Source organism: Carcharhinus amblyrhynchos, chromosome 14, assembly GCF_965287045.1.
Source record: "Carcharhinus amblyrhynchos chromosome 14, sCarAmb.v2.hapA, whole genome shotgun sequence".
Lineage (NCBI taxonomy): Eukaryota > Metazoa > Chordata > Chondrichthyes > Carcharhiniformes > Carcharhinidae > Carcharhinus > Carcharhinus amblyrhynchos.
The window spans coordinates 64,831,382-64,854,522 of record NC_137337.1 but is presented as its reverse complement, the minus strand read 5'-3'; the positions used below and the strand labels follow the sequence as shown (position 1 = coordinate 64,854,522).

The 23,141-nt window shown below is 48.6% G+C and overlaps 1 protein-coding gene across 2 annotated transcripts in view; it reads left to right on the top strand.

Annotated features, from left to right (window-relative positions):
- Positions 1–3,812: 3,812 nt before the first annotated feature.
- The window catches only part of mapkbp1 (mitogen-activated protein kinase binding protein 1), a 191,496-nt gene continuing 172,167 nt past the window's right edge, over positions 3,813–23,141 (top strand). For both annotated transcript variants that reach the window (XM_080203018.1, XM_080203017.1), the window contains exon 1: positions 3,813–3,952. In XM_080203018.1, the coding sequence (XP_080059144.1) occupies positions 3,836–3,952 (117 nt within the window). In that variant the 5' untranslated portion in view covers positions 3,813–3,835. The remainder of the gene's footprint in view (positions 3,953–23,141) is intronic.

Sequence of the window (23,141 nt, the reverse complement as noted above, 5' to 3'; positions counted from 1 at the left end):
TGTACACTGTCTGAGTGTACATCTGGCAGTGAGTACACTGTGTAATGATTGAGTGTACAATGTGTGAGTGCACCTCTGGCAGTGTGTACACTCGCTGTGCAATGTGTGAGTATACTCTGGCAGTGTGTACATTGTTTAATGTTTGAGTGTACACTGCATTAGTGTACCTCTGGCAGTGTGTATACCCACTGTGCAATGTTTGAGTGTACAATGAGTGTGCCTCTGGCAGTGTGTATACCCACTGTGCAATGTTTGAGTGTACAATGAGTGTACCTCTGGCAGTGCGTACTCTGAGTAATGTTTGAGTGTACACTGTGTGAGTGTACCTCTGACAGTGTGTATACTGTGACTGTACCTCTGACAGTGTGTGCTCTGTGTAATGCTTGAGTGTACAGTGTGAGCGTACCTCTGACAGTGTGTACTCTGTGTAATGTTTGAATGTACACTGTGTGAGTGTACCTCTGACAGTGTGTACACTGTGTAATGTTTGAATGTACACTGTGTGAGTGTACCTCTGACAGTGTGTACACTGTGTGAGTGTACCTCTGACAGTGTGTACACTGTGAGTGTACCTCTGACAGTGTGTACTCTGTGAGTGTACCTCTGACAGTGTGTACTCTGTGTAATATTTGAGTGTACACTGTGTGTGTACCTCTGACAGTGTGTACTCTGTGTAATGTTTGAGTGTACAGTGTGAGTGCACCTCTGACAGTGTGTACTCTGTGAGTGCACCTCTGACAGTGCGTACTCTGTGAGTGCACCTCTGACAGTGTGTACTCTGTGAGTGCACCTCTGACAGTGTGTACTCTGTGAGTGTACCTCTGACAGTGTGTACTCTGTAATATTTGAGTGTACACTGTGTGAGTGTACCTCTGACAGTGTGTACTCTGTGAGTGTACCTCTGACAGTGTGTACTCTGCGTAATGTTTGAGTGTACAGTGTGAATGTACCTCTGACAGTGTGTATACTGTGAGTGTACCTCTGACAGTGTGTATATTGTGAGTGTACCTCTGACAGTGTGTACTCTGTAATATTTGAGTGTACTCTGTGAGTATACCTCTGACAGTGTGTACGCTGTAATATTTGAGGTACACTGTGTGAGTGTACCTCTGACAGTGCGTACTCTGTGTAATGTTTGAGTGTACTCTGTGAGTGTACCTCTGACAGTGTGTACTCTGTGTAATGTTTGAGTGTACAGTGTGACTGTACCTCTGACAGTGTGTATATTGTGAGGGTACCTCTGACAGTGTGTACACTGTGTGTACCTCTGACAGTGTGTACACTGCAATGTTTGAGTGTACTCTGTGTGTGTACCTCAGCCAGTGGGTACTCTGTAATATTTGAGTGTACTCTGTGAGTGTACCTCTGACAGTGTGTACTCTGTGAGTGTACCTCTGACAGTGTGTACTCTGTGTAATGTTTGAGTGTACTCTGTGAGTGTACCTCTGACAGTGTGTACTCTGTGTAATGTTTGAGTGTACTGTGTGTGTACCTCTGACAGTGTGCACTCTGTAATATTTGAGTGTACTCTGACAGTGTGTACTCTGTGAGTGTACCTCTGACAGTGTGTACTCTGTGAGTGTACCTCTGACAGTGTGTACTCTGTGAGTGTACCTCTGACAGTGTGTACTCTGAGTGTACCTCTGACAGTGTGTACTCTGTGAGTGTACCTCTGACAGTGTGTACTCTGTGAGTGTACCTCTGACAGTGTGTACTCTGTGAGTGTACCTCTGACAGTGTGTACTCTGTGAGTGTACCTCTGACAGTGTGTACTCTGTGAGTGTACCTCTGACAGTGTGTACTCTGTGCAATGTTTGAGTGTACTCTGTGAGTGTACCTCTGACAGTGTGTACTCTGTGAGTGTACCTCTGACAGTGTGTACTCTGTGAGTGTACCTCTGACAGTGTGTACTCTGTGAGTGTACCTCTGACAGTGTGTACTCTGTGCAATGTTTGAGCGTACTCTGTGAGTGTACCTCTGACAGTGTGTACTCTGTGAGTGTACCTCTGACAGTGTGTACTCTGTGTGTACCTCTGACAGTGTGTACTCTGTGAGTGTACCTCTGACAGTGTGTACTCTGTGCAATGTTTGAGTGTACTCTGTGAGTGTACCTCTGACAGTGTGTACTCTGTGCAATGTTTGAGTGTACTCTGTGAGTGTACCTCTGACAGTGTGTACTCTGTGAGTGTACCTCTGACAGTGTGTACTCTGTGAGTGTACCTCTGACAGTGTGTACTCTGTGCAATGTTTGAGCGTACTCTGTGAGTGTACCTCTGACAGTGTGTACTCTGTGAGTGTACCTCTGACAGTGTGTACTCTGTGTGTACCTCTGACAGTGTGTACTCTGTGAGTGTACCTCTGACAGTGTGTACTCTGTGCAATGTTTGAGTGTACTCTGTGAGTGTACCTCTGACAGTGTGTACTCTGTGCAATGTTTGAATGTACTCTGTGAGTGTACCTCTGACAGTGTGTACTCTGTGCAATGTTTGAGTGTACTCTGTGAGTGTACCTCTGACAGTGTGTACTCTGTGAGTGTACCTCTGACAGTGTGTACTCTGTGAGTGTACCTCTGACAGTGTGTACTCTGTGAGTGTACCTCTGACAGTGTGTACTCTGTGCAATGTTTGAGTGTACTCTGTGAGTGTACCTCTGACAGTGTGTACTCTGTGAGTGTACCTCTGACAGTGTGTACTCTGTGAGTGTACCTCTGACAGTGTGTACTCTGTGAGTGTACCTCTGACAGTGTGTACTCTGTGAGTGTACCTCTGACAGTGTGTACTCTGTGAGTGTACCTCTGACAGTGTGTACTCTGTGAGTGTACCTCTGACAGTGTGTACTCTGTGCAATGTTTGAGTGTACTCTGTGAGTGTACCTCTGACAGTGTGTACTCTGTGAGTGTACCTCTGACAGTGTGTACTCTGTGCAATGTTTGAATGTACTCTGTGAGTGTACCTCTGACAGTGTGTACTCTGTGCAATGTTTGAGTGTACTCTGTGAGTGTACCTCTGACAGTGTGTACTCTGTGAGTGTACCTCTGACAGTGTGTACTCTGAGTGTACCTCTGACAGTGTGTACTCTGTGAGTGTACCTCTGACAGTGTGTACTCTGTGAGTGTACCTCTGACAGTGTGTACTCTGTGAGTGTACCTCTGACAGTGTGTACTCTGTGCAATGTTTGAGTGTACTCTGTGAGTGTACCTCTGACAGTGTGTACTCTGTGAGTGTACCTCTGACAGTGTGTACTCTGTGAGTGTACCTCTGACAGTGTGTACTCTGTGTAATGTTTGAGTGTACTCTGTGAGTGTACCTCTGACAGTGTGTTCTCTGTAATATTTGAGTGTACACTCTGTGAGTGTACCTCTGACAGTGTGTACTCTGTGAGTGTACCTCTGACAGTGTGTACTCTGTGTAATGTTTGAGTGTACTCTGTGAGTGTACCTCTGACAGTGTGTTCTCTGTAATATTTGAGTGTACTCTGTGAGTGTACCTCTGACAGTGTGTACTCTGTGTAATGTTGAGCACTGTCGGAGGGGGCGATGTGTCTGTGAGGTTTTCTCGGGACCAGGCTCTGGGGGATCGGGGTTTGCAGGAGCGGATCGGCCCGGGGGCTGCGGGCTGTGTGGATGTGAGGAGCGCTCCCACCCCGGGGAGGACGGGCTCAGCCCCGCAGTGTCCCGGGGCTGCTGCGGGAGAGCCGGGGTGGGGGGGCAGTGCCGGCCGGCCAGCCGCTCCCGGCGGCCCGCGGACAGAGAGTGGAGGCGGGCGGAGATCGCGGAGCGGCTCCGGGACCGGGGAGGGGGGGCTGAGCTCTGGGGCTGGGGGATGTTTGAGGAACCATGGCCGATGTCGGGACCCCCACCATCACCACCAGGATTAAGAAGCTGCTCCGCTCCCCTTCGCTCAAACTGCGGAGAAGCAAACACCAGAGCGCCGGCAAGAATATCTGTGAGAAGGTGAGTGTTTTACCCTGGGCTTGGACAGAGACTGAGCAGGGAAAATATCCCAGTCAGTCCCAGGCTCATTAACACTGACAGCCAGAGCACCAGGACTGGGTTAAAAACCCAACACTAACCAGGGAGAAATCTCCCAGACACAGAGGGATGGAGACAGGAGTTGATGAATTGCGTTAAGTAAAAGGGGTTGAAAGGGAAAGCTATAACCTGGTGCTAGGCAGCATTATCAGAGAGTACAGCTTAGCAGGAATGAATCCCGATTGGAATTTGCAGTGGATTATCACTCTGTTCCTGTTGCTGAGACTGCACTTTCCCCCTGTCTGCCTCAGAGATGTGGGGCATTATTTGTACCTGGAGTGTTTCCCTTCCAGCTCCACACTGTCAGCAATCCGGGCTCATGTTGTATCCACTCCACTTTCACCCCGAGGGTTCAGACCCACTCTGCTGCCAATCTGCACTCTCATCAGGGGATTTTCACACTAACTTCACTGCAGGGTTAATGGAAGTCCACTTGTGACACCAAACTACAAACTTAACATTATTTACACACTCTCTCCATCCAGAGTTTCATTATTCACTCTCACTCTCTCTGTCCAGAGTTTCATTATTCACTCTCACTCTCTCTGTCCAGAGTTTCATTATTCACTCTCACTCTCTGTCCAGAGTTTCATTATTCACACTCTCTCCGTCCAGAGTTTCATTATTCACACTCTCTCTGTCCAGAGTTTCATTATTCACTCTCACTCTCTCTGTCCAGAGTTTCATTATTCACTCTCACTCTCTCTGTCCAGAGTTTCATTATTCACTCTCACTCTCTGTCCAGAGTTTCATTATTCACACTCTCTCCGTCCAGAGTTTCATTATTCACACTCTCTCCGTCCAGAGTTTCATTATTCACACTCTCTCCGTCCAGAGTTTCATTATTCACACTCTCTCCGTCCAGAGTTTCATTATTCACACTCTCTCTGTGCAGAGTTTCATTATTCACACTCTGTGCAGAGTTTCATTATTCACGCTCTCTCTGTGCAGAGTTTCATTATTCACACTCTGTGCAGAGTTTCATTATTCGCACTCTCTCTGTCCAGAGTTTCATTATTCACTCTCACTCTCTCCTTCTGGAATTTCATTATTCACTCTCACTCTCTCTGTCCAGAGTTTCATTATTCACACTCTCTCTGTCCAGAGTTTCATTATTCGCACTCTCTCTGTCCAGAGTTTCATTATTCACTCTCACTCTCTCCTTCTGGAATTTCATTATTCACTCTCACTCTCTCTGTCCAGAGTTTCATTATTCACACTCTCTCTGTCCAGAGTTTCATTATTCACACTCTGTCTGTCCAGAGTTTCATTATTCACACTCTGTCTGTCCAGAGTTTCATTATTCACTCTCACTCTCTCCTTCTGGAATTTCATTATTCACTCTCACTCTCTCCTTCCAGAGTTTCATTATTCACTCTCACTCTCACCATCAGGAGTTTCATTATTCTCACTCTCACCATCAGGAGTTTCATTATTCTCACTCTCTCCATCCGGAATTTCATTATTCACATTCTCTCTCTCTATTTAGAGTTTCATTACTCTGACTCTCTCCATCTGGAGTTTCATTATTCACACTCTCACTGTATCTGGGCTGTCAGTTTTGATTTTGTCAGTGCTTGTGGGATTTCTCCTTGGACCGATCTGTGTGTAGCACTGCTCTGGGATAGCTGTTAGAATTTCACCGATAATTCCCCATCAGTCTCTTGATCTGATCATGGGCTGTTAGCCATCGCCTCAATAAGAAGTTGCAGAGATGATTGTCAGGACAGAGTTGATGGAGGGAGAGTGAATGAGCATGTGGCTGATATATTGAAATATCTCCAGTGGAGGTCAGTCTGGTTCATTGAGACAAGTTTTGACATTACATGATGTTTTGTCATCAGATAAGGATGATGGTCATTTCCACTTACACTTGTGCTGAGTCAAGATAGCTTCGTTCCATTTCTATTCTGCGCAAAGTTTCAGAGTGCAAGGGAAACCCAGCTACCATAGAAGATTAAAAATAGCACTGTCTGTAACATGGTGAACTTAAGTGAATGGCTGCATTTAACTGAATGCAAATGTATTTCGTTAGTTAAAAACTTCCTTCCTCCTCTTGCTCCCCTCAGTAACACGTTGCTCATTAACTGTTGACAGAGGTTGTGGGGGCGAGCTGATGGAGGTTTGTCTGTAAGATTATAAGGAGCATGGACAGAGTGGATGCTCAAAAGCTTTTTACCAAGATGGAATAGACAATTACTAGGGGGCGTAGGTTTAAGGGGCAAAGTTTAAAGGAGATATACGAAGGTGATTAGTGCCTGAAACTCGCTACCGGGGGAGGTAGTGGAAGCAGATACAATAGTGACTTTTAAGGGGCATCTTGACAAATACATGAATAGGATGGGAATAGAGCGGTATGGTCCCCAGAAAGATCGGGGGTTTAGTTCAGCCAGGCAGCATGGTCGTTGCAGACTTAGAGGGCTGAAGGGCCTGTTTCTGTGCTGTAATTTTCTTTGTTCTTTCTAACTGTGTAACTTCCATGATTGTGTGAGCACTCTTGTCCCTGGGCATCTCACTGTTAGAAGTCTCACAACGCCAGGTTAAAGTCCGACAGGTTTACTTGGTAGCAAAAAGCCACTAGCTTTTGAAGCACTGCTCCTTCATCAGGTAAAAGCTAGTGGCCTTTGCTACCAAATAAACCTGTTGGTCTTTAACCTGGTGTTGTGAGATTTCTAACTGTGTTTACCCCAGTCCAACGCTGGCATCTCCACATCATCTCATTGTTGCCAGGTTGGGACCGCTGTGGTCTGTACATTGTCCAAGTTCAAGCACTCGAGCTTTTGAAAACCTGAGCACGTTCAAAGGAAACCAGTCATCAGGCAAGTGCAATTGATGCTTCCTTCCAAGGTCCTGAGGAGGAAGTTAAGATGGAATGGATGGCAGGATATTGCTCCCAGCAGGATATTGCTACTCTCCTTACACTTTCTTTGATGATCTTTGCGCCAGAATTCTGGTGACTTCAACAAAAGTGCTGGCCTGGGTAAAACTAGCTTGCAGCAAAGGCAAGTGCTCTTTTCTGGGCAATGTGAAGGCCTTACTTTTTAGCACCCACTGCTGCATCCCCACCCCCACCCCCACACTCTCCACACCCTCACCCAGCGCCCCCCCCCCACGCTCTTCACACACCCAGCCAGTGCCTCCCCACCCCCCACGCTCTCCACATACACTCACCCAGTGCTCTCCACATACACTCACCCAGTGCCCCCCATGCTCTTCACACACCCACCCAGCACCACCCATCCCCCACGCTCTCCATACACCCACCCAGCACCCCCCCCATGGCCTCCACACACCCACCCAGCACCCCCCCCATGGCCTCCACACATCCACCCAGTGAACACCCCTCACGCTTTTCACACATCCACCCAGCACCCCCCACAATCTTGACACACCCCCAGCGCCCCCACCACCCAAGCTCTTCACACACCCACCCAGTGCCCCCCCCCACGCTCTTCACACACCCACCCAGTGCCCCCCCCCCACGCTCTTCACACACCCACCCAGTGCCCCCCCCCACGCTCTTCACACACCCACCCAGTGCCTCCCCCCACGCTCTTCACACACCCACCCAGTGCCCCCCCCCACGCTCTTCACACACCCACCCAGTGCCCCCCCCCACGCTCTTCACACACCCACCCAGTGCCCCCCCCCACGCTCTTCACACACCCACCCAGTGCCCCCCCCCACGCTCTTCACACACCCACCCAGTGCCCCCCCCCACGCTCTTCACACACCCACCCAGTGCCCCCCCCCACGCTCTTCACACACCCACCCAGTGCCCCCCCCCACGCTCTTCACACACCCACCCAGTGCCCCCCCCCACGCTCTTCACACACCCACCCAGTGCCCCCCCCACGCTCTTCACACACCCACCCAGTGCCCCCCCCATGCTCTTCGCACACCCACCCAGTGCCCCCCCCCACGCTCTTCACACACCCACCCAGTGCCCACCCCATGCTCTTCATTCACTCACCCAGCGCACCCTACGCCCCACACTCTCCAAACACCCACCCAGCACCCGCCACGCTCTCCATACACCCACCCAGCACCCGCCACGCTCTCCATACACCCACCCAGCACCCGCCACGCTCTCCATACACCCATCCAGCACCCGCCACGCCCTCCATACACCCACCCAGCACCCGCCACGCTCTCCATACACCCACCCAGCACCCGCCACGCTCTCCATACACCCACCCAGCGCCCGCCACGCTCTCCATACACCCATCCAGCGCCCACCACGCTCTCCATACACCCATCCAGCACCCGCCACGCTCTCCATACACCCATCCAGCACCCGCCACGCTCTCCATACACCCACCCAGCACCCGCCACGCTCTCCATACACCCACCCAGCGCCCGCCACGCTCTCCATACACCCATCCAGCACCCGCCACGCTCTCCATACACCCATCCAGCACCCGCCACGCTCTCCATACACCCACCCAGCACCCGCCAGGTTTTTTTGATTCTCAGAGTCTGGGTGAGCCATGAATAACAGCAATAACACAGCAAAAAAACCCACAATACTCTTAACAGACGTGCAATAAAAAGTAAAGTTTATTTATTAGTGTCAGTAAGCTTACATTAACAATGCAATGAAGTTACCGTGAAAATCTCCTAGTCGCCACACTCCAGCACCTGTTCAGGTACACTGAGAATTTAGCATGGCCAATGCACCTAACCAGCACACTTTTGGACTGTGGGAGGAAACTGGAGCACCCGGAGGAAACTCCAGATGGAGAGAGTGTGAATAATGAAACTCTGGATAGAGAGAGTGAGTGTGAATAATGAAAGAGACTCGGAGAGGATGTGCAAACTCCACAGTGACCCAAGCTAATGGGGATGGGCTGGAGAAGGTTGCAAATTGGAGGACAGAGACGAGGCAAGGACGTAGGGAGATATAGACATAAAGCTATGAATTTTAATTGTAAGGAGTTGTGTGACTGGGGACCAGAGTAAGTCGCTCCCCAGTCACACAAGTTCCCCCAGTCCCCAGTAAGTTGGGTGGTTAGGGAATGGAACTTGGTACACGATGGTATTTCAATGCTGGAACTATGGATGAGCTGAAATATATTATGTATAAAGAGGGATGAGAGGGTGGAAAAGCACTGGAATTGTCCGCCAGGGAGTGTCAGAATCATGGATAAGGATCAGATTGAATGAACTAGGACGGAGTGGACAATGTTATAGAATTTAAATTCGATGGAAAGGATAGGGAGTCAGATGTCAGGTCCAGGATCATTTAGGATGTCAACAGTTTTGACTAGCCTGGAGTAGCTGTCAGGGAGGGTGCTGGAAAGTGTGGCAAGGGCACAGAGTTTGTTGGGCACGGTGGGTACAAGGTTTTGATCTTACTAGTCCTTATCCAGAGGAAATTTCAGCTCCTGAGTCTGGGTACTGGATAAGAAGAAATAAATGATGAAGGACTCTGGAGAAAAGAGCTGGGAGCCAAGGATGGATCACTGGGGGCTTGTGCAGTGCAGGAGTGGGATGTGAAGCCACATCTGGAGATGCTGTGACCCTGCATGGAGTGAAGCCAAGCTACAGCAATCCCAAGGTGGGTTGCCGAGGAAGAATGTCCGCTAATCTTCACTTGAGCAGCTTGTGTGATACTAGAGGGGCATTGTACACAACTCTAGTCCAGGCCCTATGAAATCCAGGTACCACCTTTAAGTACTGGACAAAGGTTAATCGGCAATGGGGATGGGTGGCTCATTGTCTCCCCCTCTACCTAGCCAGACAGCAGGTCTTGTGGTGCAGTAGGTGGTATCTCTGCCTCTGAGGCAGAAGTTCCGGCTTCAAGACCCATTCGAGGACCTGAAGACTGAGGAAGGTGTGTTCGTAACACGGCCAGACAGACTGAGCACCAACCTGTAAATTCATCCAACACACACTGATGGCAGGCAGTAAGACAGGAAGAGATTTCTGCTGAGGGAAAGAAAATTGAATTCTGTGCCATCACTACTCAAAGCTCTGGACTACAACATGCATGTAAAAGTGTGCGTTTCCATAGAAACTTGGCCTCCCACGGGGTTGTGAGGGGAGAGGGGTAACCTTAGGAAGGATATATTGGCCTTGGAGGGAGTGCAGTGTAGATTAAGAATGATATCTGGGGACTTCAGGGGGTTAATTATAAGGAGAGATTCTACTAATCAGATCTGTTTTCTCTAGAATTTAGAAGGTTAAGTGGTGATCTGACCAAAGTCTTCAAGATGCTAACAGGAAAAGACAGGATAGATAAAGATAAACTGTTTCCACTGGTTGGGGATTCTAGAACTAGGGGGCATAGTCTAAAATTAGGGCCAGACTATTCAGGAGAGGTGTTAGGAAGCAATTCCTACATACAAAGGGTGGAAGAGATTTGGAACTCTGCTCTGCAAATGGCAGTTGATGCTAAGTTAGTTGCTAGATGGAAAATGCTTTAACCTCAGTCGCCTTCGTACCACAGTTGAACTCACTGGCAAAGGCCCTCATGGTCTAGTTTACAGATGACCTCAGTGTCGTTGCCCACTCTGTGCCAGGTTTACAATCCATTCTTGATCTCTTCAATTCTGCGCACAAAAAACTCAGTCTGTCCTTGAATATCGACAAATCAAAACTCAGATCTCAACCCACATCCTGGTCAGTCAAATATTCCACCTACTGTACGTGTTGAGGGAACCACTCTGGAATGTTTTGAGAGGGGCATAGGTTTAAGGTGAGAGGGGAGAGATACAAAGGGATCCAGAGGAGCAGTTTTTTCATACAGTGTGGTGAGTGTCTGGATCAAGCTGTGGTGGAGGCAGGCACAATTTTGCCTTTTAAAAAGCATTTAGACAGTTACATGGGTAAGATGGGTATAGAGGGATATGGGCTAAATGTGGGCAATTGGGACTAGCTTTGTGGTAAAAGCTGGGCAACATGGACAAGTTAGGCCGAAGGGCCTGTTTCCATGCTGTAAATCTCTGCGACTGTATGGCACCGGCCACACTTTGGCAACCACCTCTCTCAAAAGGCCACCATTGATGAGGAGACCCAACATTGGGCTAGCTTACCATCCAGAAACTGCAGTAACAAGCGTACTGCTTCTGTAAGCTCCAGTATGCCCAATAACAATGCCACATTGACAGATGGGGCTTCTCCACCATTGGTAACCTTTGTCTATAGTGCAGTTATCTTCGACAGAGCCAGTGCACAGAGCTGGCTCCACGTGTGTTCCTGGATGCTGCTTCTCGCTGTCAGATGTATTCCAGTTTGTCCTGAACTTAAATTTTGTTCTTCTGCAAATTACTGCTGCTGATATTGTGCCCAGGTAACGTATCAAATTTCAACCTGGGCCTGAACACACACTCAGACTGGAATAATCGATTTCCCACTTCTATCTCGGGGTGGGGGGGGTGTGGCGGTGGGGGGGGGATACAGTGGTGGGGGGGGGGGGGGGGCGGGTGGGAGTGTGGCAGTGGGTTGGGTGGGTGGGTGAGGAGGCGTGGCAGAGGTAAGGGATGACCGGAGGTGGGTGGGGGCATGGCAGTGGGTAGGGGGCATGTCTGGGGGTGGGTGGAGTAGGGGGAATCTTGGCGCTAGGTGATGATGTTCTGTTTCTTTCCTGTACTTTGATTTTGTGGGCACAATCTGGATGGAAGGGAACCTCGTGCTTTGGGTCTAACACATGCCAGGCGTGTGATATTTTTTACCAATGATTCGCCCACCCCATTTCACCACTGAACTTAGCACCAAGTGCCAGTGTCAGCGGAGATTTGTGCCTGAGTTTTATATTTGAAGTGAAATCCCCTTTTAGTTAATCTGTGGTAGCCTCACAGCGCCAGGGAACCGGATTCAATTCCCAGCTTGGGTCATTATCTGTGTGGGGTTTGCACATTCTCCCCATGTCTGTGTGGGTTTCCTCCCACAGTCTGAAAGAAGTGCTGGTTAGGTGCGTTGGCCGTGCTAAATTCTCCCCAAGTGTCCCCGAACAGGTGCCGGAGTGTGGCAACCAGGGGATTTGCACAGTAATTTCATTGCAGTTGTTACTGTAAGCCTTGCTTACAGGAACATAAATAAACTTGACTTCTAGTGAGTCAGCAGGAAATGATTGAGTTTTCTGCTGAGTCTGATTGTGCACTAAGTCCTGAGTAACTGCTTAGGCACTCCCTCCCTTCAGACACTTGAACTTAAGTGTGTGCTAAATAAACAGCAGTACGCTACGCTGAGCAAGAACTGAGGAATTCATGGTTGCAGGCATTAAACTCCAATTGATTCTTGTTGATCCCAGCTCTTGCTGGGACGAGTTGCTGCACAGTGGTTACAAGTATTACAGGGCAAGCTGTCACAATTGGAGCTAACATTGTGGATTCTGGAAATGTGAAATAATAACATTCTGTTGGAAATACTCCGCAGCTCAGGCACCTTCTGTGAAGAGAGACAGAGCTAACATTTCAGATCTGCGGCCTTTCATCAGATTGGCTCTGGTGTCAGTTCTGCAGAAGTGCAGCACTGCAGCTGATGTGAGCAGCAATCCAGGTCCTGTTACTCACCTCCTCGAGACTGGTCCTTTAAATTCATTCAGGGGACGTGGGCGTTGCTGGCTGGACCAATATTTATTGCCCTCCCTAGTTGACCTTCAGAAGGTGAGCTGCCTTCTTGAACCGCTGCAGCCCCTGAAGTGTAGGTGCACCCACAGTGCTGTTAGGGAGGGAATTCCAGTGACAGTGGAGGAAGGACGATATACTTCTGAATCAGGATGGTGAGTGGTTTGGGAGGGGAACCTCCAGATGATGGTGTTCCCAGTATCTGCTGCTTTTGTCCTGCTAGATAGTAGTGATCGTGGGTTTGAAAAGTGCTGTCAAAGGAACCTTGGTGAGTTCCTTCAGTCCATCTTGTAGATGGTGTACACGACTGCCTGTGTGCACCGGTGGTGGAGGGATTGAATGTTAGGAAAGGGTAGCAATAAGCGGGCTGCTTTGTCCTGGATGGTGCCGAGCTTCTTGAGGGTTGTTAGAGCTGTACTCCTTCAGGCAAGTGGGGAGTATTCCATCACATTCCTGACTTGTGCCTTGTAGATGGCGGACAGGCTTTTGGGGGATCAGAAGATGAATTACTTGCCGCAGGATTCCCAGCCTCTGATTCTTGTAGCCACAGTATTTATATGGCTGGCCTAGTTCGATTTCTGGTCAATGTTAGCTCCAAGAATGTTGATAATGAGTGATTCAGTGATACCACTGAATGTCAGGGGGTGATGGTTAGATCCTCTCTTGTTGGACGTGGTCGTTGCTTGGCACTCGTGTGAAGTGAATGTTATTTGCTACTTGTCAGCCCAAGCTTGGATATTGTCCAAGTCTTGCTGCATTTGTAGGTGAATGCAAATCATCTACAAATGAATGGTGCTGAACATTGTGCAGTCATTGGTGAACATCCCCACCTCTGACCTGATGATGGAAGGAAGGTCATTGATGAAGTAGCTGAAGATGGGCCTAGGACACAATCCTGAGAAACTCCTGCACTGATACCCTGGAGCTGAGATGATTGACTCCAACAACCATCTTCCTGTGTGCCAGGTAAGACTTCAACCAGCGGAGAATTTTCCCCTGATTCCCATTGGCTCCAGCCTTCTAGGGCTTCTTGATGCCAGACTTAGTCAAATTCTGCCTTGATGTCAAGGGCAGTCACTCTCACCTTGCCTCTGGAATTCAGCTCTTTTGCCCATGTTTGAACCAAGGCTGCAATGAGTTTAGGAACTGAGGGGACGGCACGGTAGCACGGTGGTTAGGGTGCCCCAGGGTCCTGGGTTCGATTCCCTGGCTTGGGTCACTGTCTGTGTGGAGTTTGCACTCGTGTCTCCCCGTGTCTGTGTGGGTTTTCTCCGGGTGCTCCAGTTTCCTCCCACAGTCCAAAGATGTGCGGGTTAGATTGATTGGCCATGCTAAAAAATTGCCCTTAGTGTCCTGAGAGGTGTAGGTTAGAGGGATTAGTGCGTAAATATGTAGAGATATGGGGGCAGGGCCTGGGTGGGATTGTGGTCGGTGCAGACTCGATGGGCCCAATGGCCTCTTCCTGTACTGTAGGGTTTCAATGATTCTATGACCCTGGTGAAACCCAAAGTGGGCGTCACTAAGCAGCTTATTGCTGAGTAAGTGCTATTTGATAGCCATGTTAATGACCCCTTCCATCACTTTACTGATGATTGAGATTAGACTGGTGGGGTGGTAATTGGCAAGGTTGGATTTGTCCTGTTTCTTGTGTTCAGGACATACCTGAGCAATTTTCCACATTGCGGGTGGATGCCAGTGTTGTAACTATACTAGAACAGATGGCCAGGGGTGTAGCAGGAAATTTACTTGAGGGATGAGTGAGTCCTGCTGGCCCACAAGCAGTGCTGTAAAAAGTACTTAAGGACTGAATCAGGTTGCTCCCATCTCCCTTTTAGTTGGCGATTTTCCCGATTCCCGGGAAAACCCGGCTGGCCGGTGTTAAATTTAAATGGCTGCCCAAGGATCAGTAATGGAGCCGCATTATCACACCCACCAGATTCCCAAATCCACTGTGGCTGAACCGAAAGTGAGATCATATCTGTCTTCCTCCTAAATTTTGGAATTCTCTATCCAAACCTCTCCGCCTCTACCTCACTCTGGATTAATCCATTTGAGTCAGGTAGAATCATAATAAACCACCAACAGCTCACACTCTCTTGCAATTCTCAATCTTTATGTCTAACTTAGCTTGGATAGGTGACTGGCTGATGGACAGAAGACAGAGAGTCGGGATAAATGGGTTTTTTTCTGGATGGCAAGAAGTAATTAGGTCCTTGGACCCCAGCTAGTTACAATCTATATTAATGACTTGGATACAAGGATAGAAGGTTCTATAGCTAAATTTGCAGTTGACACAAAAATGGCGGGTCAATAAATTGCAATGGCAAAATAAAAACCTTACAAATGGATATAGATAGGTTCGGAGAGTGGGCCAAAATGTGGCAGATGGAGTTTAACGTAGATGATTCATGCATTTTGGCTGTAAAAATAGGAAGGCGACTTATTATCTAAATGAGGAGAGACTTCGGGATGCGGCAGTGCAGAGGGATCTGGGTGTCCTCGTTCATAAGTCACAGAAAACTAGCATGCAGGTACAGCAGATAATACAGAAAGGAAATGGAATGCTGGTATTTATAGCTAAAGGAATAGAATATAAAGGTAAGGAAGTAGTATTGCAACTATACAAGACGTTGGTGAGGCCACACCTGGAGTATTGTGCACAGTTTTGGTCCCTTATTTGAGGAAATGGCATTGGAATTTGAGGAAAGATGTAATGGCATTGGAGGCAGTTCAGAGGAGGTTCACTAGATTGATTCCAGAGATGAGGGGTTTCTCGTATGGAGAGAGATTGAACAATTTAGACCTGTACTCACTGGAATTTAGAAGAATGAAGGGAAGATCAATTGAGGTAGACAAGATGGTAAAAGGTATGGATAAGGTACGCGTGGAGCGGATGCGTCCTCTTGTGGGGCATTCTAGGATGAGAGGTCATAGTCTTAGGATAAGGGCGAGCAAATTTAAAACAGATTGAGGAGAAACTACTTCTCCCAAAGGGTTGTGAATCTGTGGAATTCACTGCCCCAACGTGCGGTGGATGCTGGGACACTGAGTAAATTTAAGGAGGAGTTAGACAGATTTTTAATTGGTGATGGGTTGTAGGGAGGAGGCAGGAAAATGGGGATGAGGAGCATATCAGCCATGATCAAATGGCAGAATGGACCCGATGGGCTGAAAGGCATAATTCTGCCCAAATATCTTATGAACTCTCCCCTCCTTTAAGATGCTCCTTAACACCTACCTCTTTGACCAAGCTTTTGGTTGCCTGTCCCTAATATCGGCTTGGTGTGGCCCAGTGTCAGTGTTTGTCTGGTAGCGCTCCAGTGAAACACCTTTTACTGTGTTAAGGGTGCGATGGAAATGCATGTTGTTGTTGTACACCAATAGGAAACGCAGCACGTGCGAGGAGAGGGATCAGGTTTCAGATGTGGACTCTTTCTGGGAATGGTATATTCCACTCAGAAAGAAACGCTCCTTAAACATTAATGTGCGCGTTCTCCAGGGACACTAATAGTGTGACACTGAAGCGTGTCTTCCCTATTTTCTGTTTATTTTTATAGTGTTTGTAGTATTTTCCTTTTTAATATTAACACTCATTACACCAAACTTGATCGCTGTGAAGTTTGTAATTTGCCGCTTGTTAAGTATGCTAATTAGGTTAAATTTGCACATGCAAATAGTCTGACTCACTGAAAATATTTTGGATTTGCAGTGTCCTGGAATGTAGTTTTTATTTAGTCTGGAGCGCTACAAACTCTTTCTTTCTCCTGTGTTCATGTCAGCATGAAACAATTACAGCAAGAACTCTTACTCCCGGGTTAGGTACAGGACAAAGCATTTCTATTACATCTAATAAGCACTCCCGGTTATGATGTGGTTTTGTTCTGGTGTGTGCTGGAGGGGAGGGTGAGATCTGAGTGGGTCAGAGTAATCCACTTGAGTCAGATAAAATCATCATAAAACACCAACAGCTCTCACACTCTCTTGTAATTCTCAATCGTGTCTAACTCACTTTGCTCCATCTGTTTTGACCTTTCTGTCCCTTTCATTGTTTCCTGCTTTATCTCTCTATTAATTTGCCTGTCTCTGTTCTCTTACTGTCTCTGTCTCTCTTTCTCCGTCTCCTTTCTCTCTCTGTCTCTTTTCTCTGTGTGTCTCTCACTCAATCTCCTCTCTCTCTGTTCTTTCCCTCTGTCTCCTTTCATCTCTCTCTGTCTCTTCTCTCTCTGTTTCTGTGTGTTTATGTATGTGTCTCTGTCTCCTCTCTCTTTGTCCTTTCTCTTTTCTCCCTTTCTCTCTGTCTGTCGCTCTCTTTTCTCTTTCTCTCTCTGTTCTTGTCTCTATCTGTCTATCTCTCTGTCTTATTCTATCTCTATCTCTCTTTCTCACATGACTGAAAGCAAAATACTGCAGATAGTGGAAATCTGAAAAAAAAATCAAAGTGCTGGAAAACTCCTCAGGTCTGTGGGGAGAGAAAGTGAGTTAATGTTTAGAGTGTTACATGATTCTGTTTGAAACTGTCCTCTTGCTTTGCCTCTGCTCCTTCACCTCATTCATTCTTCCTTCTGTTTTTAACATCGTGTTTCTGTCTGATTCCGATGCCCGAGGCAGGCTCCAGAATTCGGGTTCCAGCTACTGATTCCACCCCCCCCAAACTCAGGACCTGCCTCAGGAATCCATCATATTTAATGCGTAGATTCAACATGTGCCAACTGATCCATTTCCCCCCTCCATCCCTCAGTACCCCCTGCCTGGGTACGTTATTCACAATGTGGAGATACCGGCGTTGGACTGGGGTAAACACAGTAAGAAGTCTCTCAACACCAGGTTAAAGTCCAACGGGTTTATTTGGTAGCAAAAGCCACTAGCTTTCGGAGCACTGCCCCTTCATCAGGTGAGTGGAAGTTCTATTCACAAACAGAGCACATAAGGATACAAACTCAATTTACAAAATAATGATTGGAATGCGAGTCTTTACAGCTAATCAGATCTTAGAGGTGAAGGGGATAGAGGGAGGTTTCAGCAACTCCAGCCCCAAGGATGGATGGATGGCAATAATACTCATGATGTGGAGATGCCGGCGTTGGACTGGGGTAAACACAGTAAGAAGTCTGACAACACCAGGTTAAGGTCCAACCGATTTATTTGATAGTAAACTCACAAGCTTTCGAAGTTCCCCTCTTCACCTGACGAAGCGGAGAACCTCGAAAGCTAGTGAGTTTACTATCAAATAAATCGGTTGGACTTAAACCTGGTGTTGTCAGACTTCTTACTGTAGCAATAAAATTCCCAGATATTAACAGAACTAGCCCAGGAGATTTGTTTATAATCCTGACAGATCTTCACCCTTTCCTATTTGTCAATCACTGCTTATATTCCTTTCAGTGTTGCGGACTGATCCACCCTTTGAATGTCTCTGTGTGTTTCCCCACAGCTACGCCCTGTGATGTACCCAATGAATATCCCACACGCATGAGATGTCCTCTTGTTGACCCTGTAACTCTCAATAGGGAATAAACAGTTTGGGCCAGTATTCCTATTTCTCCATTGTTACTGTGTTTTTCTCTGGTGGAGCCTGTACTGTGGGCTGCATCCCTGACAACCCGAACCACAGATTTTCAATCCTTCTCGTTTCTGGGACAACTCCCCGTGCTAATTTGACTGTCTTTCTATCTCTCGCCATCTGACAATGTTTCTTTCTTTCTCGTTCTGCTTACTGATCACATGTCGCTCCCAGTGGTTTATAAATAATTGCGATCCAGAATAACCGTAACCCCCTCAGGGCCCTTGGCTTTCTCTCCTCATTATTTTGTACCTGTGTGTGCAGGAATCACTTTGTCAGTCAGGTCTTTGAAATTTATATATGCCAGATTTCCGAGAGAGCTGATCTAGAGTGTAGCTGAAAAGAATGGCATAAGACTGCCGAGGTACGATAGTTTAGTGGTTAGTTTACTGGACAAGTAAGCAAGAGGTCTGGATTAACAGTTGCAGCAGGGTGGTTGGCACTGTTGCCTCACAGTGCCAGGGATCCGGGTTTGATTCCGGCCTCGGGTGACTGTGTGGAGTTTGCACATTCTTCCCGGATCTGTTTCCTCGGGGTTTCCCCCGGGTGCTCCGATTTCCTCCCACAGTCCGAAAGATGTGTGGGTTAGGTGGACAGGCCATGCTAAATTGGCCCTTAGTGTCAGGGGGATTAGCAGGGTTAATGCGTGCGGTTATGGGGATAGGGCCTGGGTGGGATTGTTGGCGGTGAAGACACGATGGGCCGAATGGCCTCTGTAGGGATTCTAACAAATTGAATTCAGATGGGAAAAACGTGCAGGTGAAACACTGATGTTGGGAAAAGTGACCATGAAGCTGTAAAACCCAACTGGTGCCTCGTTCTCTTTCACGAAATAATCCTGCTCGATCTGACCTGTGTGTGACTTCATTCCCGCATCAACCACACCTCCCAAACCGGTTTGGTAAACTCACCGTTGGCATTCCCAATCTAGCCACACTGGGGCCTGGATTTTACCTTTGGGCTGGGTATCTGGGAGCAGGTGCAATTCCACTCCTGACTGAGATCGCGTCGTTAACGCGGTATTACACTAGGTGACCAGTTAAGGCCCAGCGTGAACTGCATCTACCGGTTGGGTTTGCACCGTGCGGGGGATGGGAGCATGTTGGGCTGTGAGTCCAATGGGGGCACAGCAGAGAGGGGGAGGGGGAGGCCTCTCTCTGAAGGCTGTTAGGAGTTGTCGGGGAGGCTGACGGAGGGACCTGGAAGGAATCCAATAACTGTCCCTGTTCTGTAGTCATGGCCTTAGCTCTTGGTGTGATTGGAAAGTGGGAGGGCTGGTGGGGTGGGCATTCTGACCCCATTCCTCCAATCAGTGCCTGGGAATCCTAGAGGAGGAGGCCAATGCCAGCTGGCAAATTCTCATGCCCAGGAATGACAAGGCAAGGCCACCCCACCTGAGCAAGAAGGCTTGGGCAAAGGTCACTACCAGGTCAGTGGGCAGGATGTGGTTTGCTGCATATGGCTACAGGGCCACTAAAGGTTCAATGATCTCCTGCGGTCAACAAGGATAAGTTCAGCGAAGACATGGACCTGCGCAGGGAAAGGTAGTCAGATGTCCGTTCTTTGGGTAGCTCAAGGGTCTGAGTGTGTATGCCAACTGGCACTGAAGCCTACCCTGCCAAGGCTGGACTGGCAACATGATTAGCCTCAGTGTATTGGAAGATGAGGTGTAATGGCCCACTACATGCCAGGGTAGGGCCCGCTGGTTTGGACCTACAGGAAGGCAAAGCACAAATGAGGCTTTATAATGTTCCCTGTCAGAAGAAGACAAGCCACCACTCTGCGCAGCGCCACAGAACTGGTGGGCAGTTCCAAATCTGCTGATCTACTGGAACTATAGTGCCAGCGGCCAGCTCACTCCTGCGGGTCGTGGTGAGGGGTGGGGTGTTCTGGGATGAAGATAAGGGTGCAGGTCACACATGCATGTGCTGTGGGTATGGGCAATATTACAGAATTCTGTCATCAGAAGGTGAGCTACCACAGCCAGAGTGTCTACTGAAGCTGCGATGTAGATGGCACACACAGCATCTCTCCATTGTCTCTGCAGCCTGCCAGCACGCAGAGTGACGGGGATGATTGAATTCACTGATCTTTTTCCTTCCTTCCATAGATAGGCCTCGGTGACCTCGAGGACCCCCTTTAAGCTGCCAGGAAGAAATCACTCCTGCTCCAGGGTCATGCCCTCTCTCTGGAACCAGGCACAGTTCAGATACTTGCATGTCGGCGGGCATCAGGCCACGGGGTAGTGCGCAGTAGTGAGGGCACGTTGCACTCGCTCGGGGAGGTGGCCGAGGCAGGGAGCTCCCAGGATTCTGAGTAGGAGCATCGCTGGAGAGCAGGACTGAGTCCGAGGCAGATGAAGAGCCTCTGGAGGTTGGCAGATGCTTTAATGTCCAGTGGGATGCACGGGGAGATCAGGCAGAGATCCCTGAGGGACTGAGTGCCAAGGTGCCTGTCACATGCGGGACACAAACACTGTGCTGACCCTGAGCACTGGGCCTCCTCCATTGAAAGAGTAGTGAGTTATGTGGAGAAACTGCTTCAGGGACACCCTCAGGGGTCACACTTTGACCCGCATGTCAGCAGTCAGGCTGTGACCTCTGGAGGTCACTGCCGGTGTGAGAGATAAATGAGGCACTAAGTCTCTCTGATAAGTAGCCATCCATTAGTGGTGAGCAGGGAGGTGCAAACGCTTTCTGCCGTCTCTGTGGGCTTCCCTCAGAGCACTGTGAGGACAGCAGCTCCTCTATCCCTCCGCCAGTGCCCACTGCATCTGAGGAGCATCCAGTCATGGTATAGGATGTTCCTTCCCAGCCAGAGCCAACTCAGGCACTGGTCTCTGTGGGTGGGGGTGAGGCTAGGGGGAGGGTGGTGCACCAAAGCACAGCACCCACATTGCCAGTGGAGGGTCGAAGCACCAAGTTTTAAGCAGTGTCTTAAGGGAGAGAGAGGTGGAGATGTTTAGGGTGGGAATTTTAGAGTGAGGGCCTAGATAACAAGGTCCATCCATGATCCATCTCGGCCTCCTCCAAAGGTTCCCGGCCTCACAGATGTCAGCCAATTTGATGCACTCCACATGATGTCAAGAAATGGCTGAAGGATACTGCAAAGGCTACAGACCCTGACAATATGCCAGCAATAGTACTGAAGACTTGTGCTCCAGAACTAGCTGCTCCCCTAGCCAAGCTCTTCCAGTACAGCTACAGCACTGGCATCTACCCGGTAATGTGGGAAGTTGCGGAGATATATTCTGTACACAAAAAGCAGAACAAATCCAACCCAGCCAATTACCGCCCCATCAGTCTACTCTCGATCATCAGTAAAGCGATGGAAAGGGTCATCAACAGTGTTAGCAATAACCTGCTCAGTGACGCCCAGTTTGGGTTCCGCCAGGGTCCCTCAGCTCCTGACCTCATTACAGCCTTGGTTCAAACATGGACAAAAGAGCTGAATTCCAGAGGCGAGGTGAGAGTGACAGCCCTTGACATTAAGGTAGCATTTGACCTAGTGTGGCATTAAGGAGCCCTAGCAAAACTGGAGTCAGTGGGAATCAGGGGGACAACTCTCTGCTGGTTGGGGTCATACCTGGAACAAAGATTGTAGTGACTAGAGCTCAATCATCTCAGCTCCCAGGAGTTCCTCAGGGTGAGTGTCCTGGGCCCAACCATCTTCAGCTACTTCATCAATGACCTTCCTCCCACCATAAGGTCAGAAGTGGAAATGTTGGCCAATGATTGCACAATGTTCAGCTCCATTCACCTCAGACACTGAAACAGTCCGTGTCCAAATGCAGCCAGACCTGGACAACATTCAGGTATGGGCAGTTAACTGACAAGTAACGTTCACGCCACACAAGTGCCAGGCAATGACCATCTCCAACAAGAGACAGTCCTATCATCACCTGTTGACATTCAATGGCATTACCATCACTGAATCCCTCATTGTCAGCATCTTGGGGTTTATGATTGACCAGAAACTGAACTGGATCAGTCATATAAATACTGTGGCTAAAAGGGGAGGTCAGAATTCTGCTGCAATTAATTCACCTCCTCAGAATCTGTCCACAACCTACAAGGCACACGTCAGGAGTGTATTGGAATGCATTTCACTACCCATGATGAGAGCAATTCCAAAATTCAGGAAGCTTGATACTATCCAGGACAAAGCAGCCCACTTCATTGGCATCCCATCCACTGCCTTAAACATTCACTCCCTCCATCTCCAATGTACAGTGGCAGCAGTGAGGACCATCTACAAGGAGCAACACACCAAGGCTCCTTCAACTGTGCCTTCCAAACCCATGACCGCTATCACCTAGAAGGAAGGAAGCAGCAGATACATGGGAACACCACCTCCCGGAGGTTCTCCTCCAAGCCATTCTTAACCCTGCTTTGGAAATATATCGCTCTTCCTTCACTGTCACTGGGTCAAAATCCTGGAACTCCCTCCCTAACAGCATTGACTGCAACGATTCAAGAAGGTGCCTGATCAACACCTTCTCGAGGGCAATTAGGCATGGACAATAAATGCTGGCCTAGCCCCATCCCATATAACAAGCCAAAAGCAGCCAGGAATGACATGATGGTCAGAATTAGAAGATTCAGAGTTTTTGGGTAGTTATCAGACTGAAGGAGATTACAGAGGCTCAGAATGATTTGGACATGTTTATCAGAATGTTAAAATCAAAGTGTTTGGGAACAGGGAACCATCATTGGCCAGCGAGCACAGGGGTAATGTGCGATTGGATATGAGTTAGAACAAAGGGGGAATTTTCCTTCCTGCCCACCACGGGTATTGTAGTGGGTGTGGGGGGGGTGGACCATGCACAAATCTGTTGACTTTGAACGGGATTTTGGGATGAGCGTGGCCACAAAATCCCGCCCAAAGTGTTTGGGACCAGGGAACCATTGCCGGTCAGCAAACACAGGGTGATGTGTGAATGGGTATGAGATGGGACACAGCAGTAGGATTTGAAATGAGC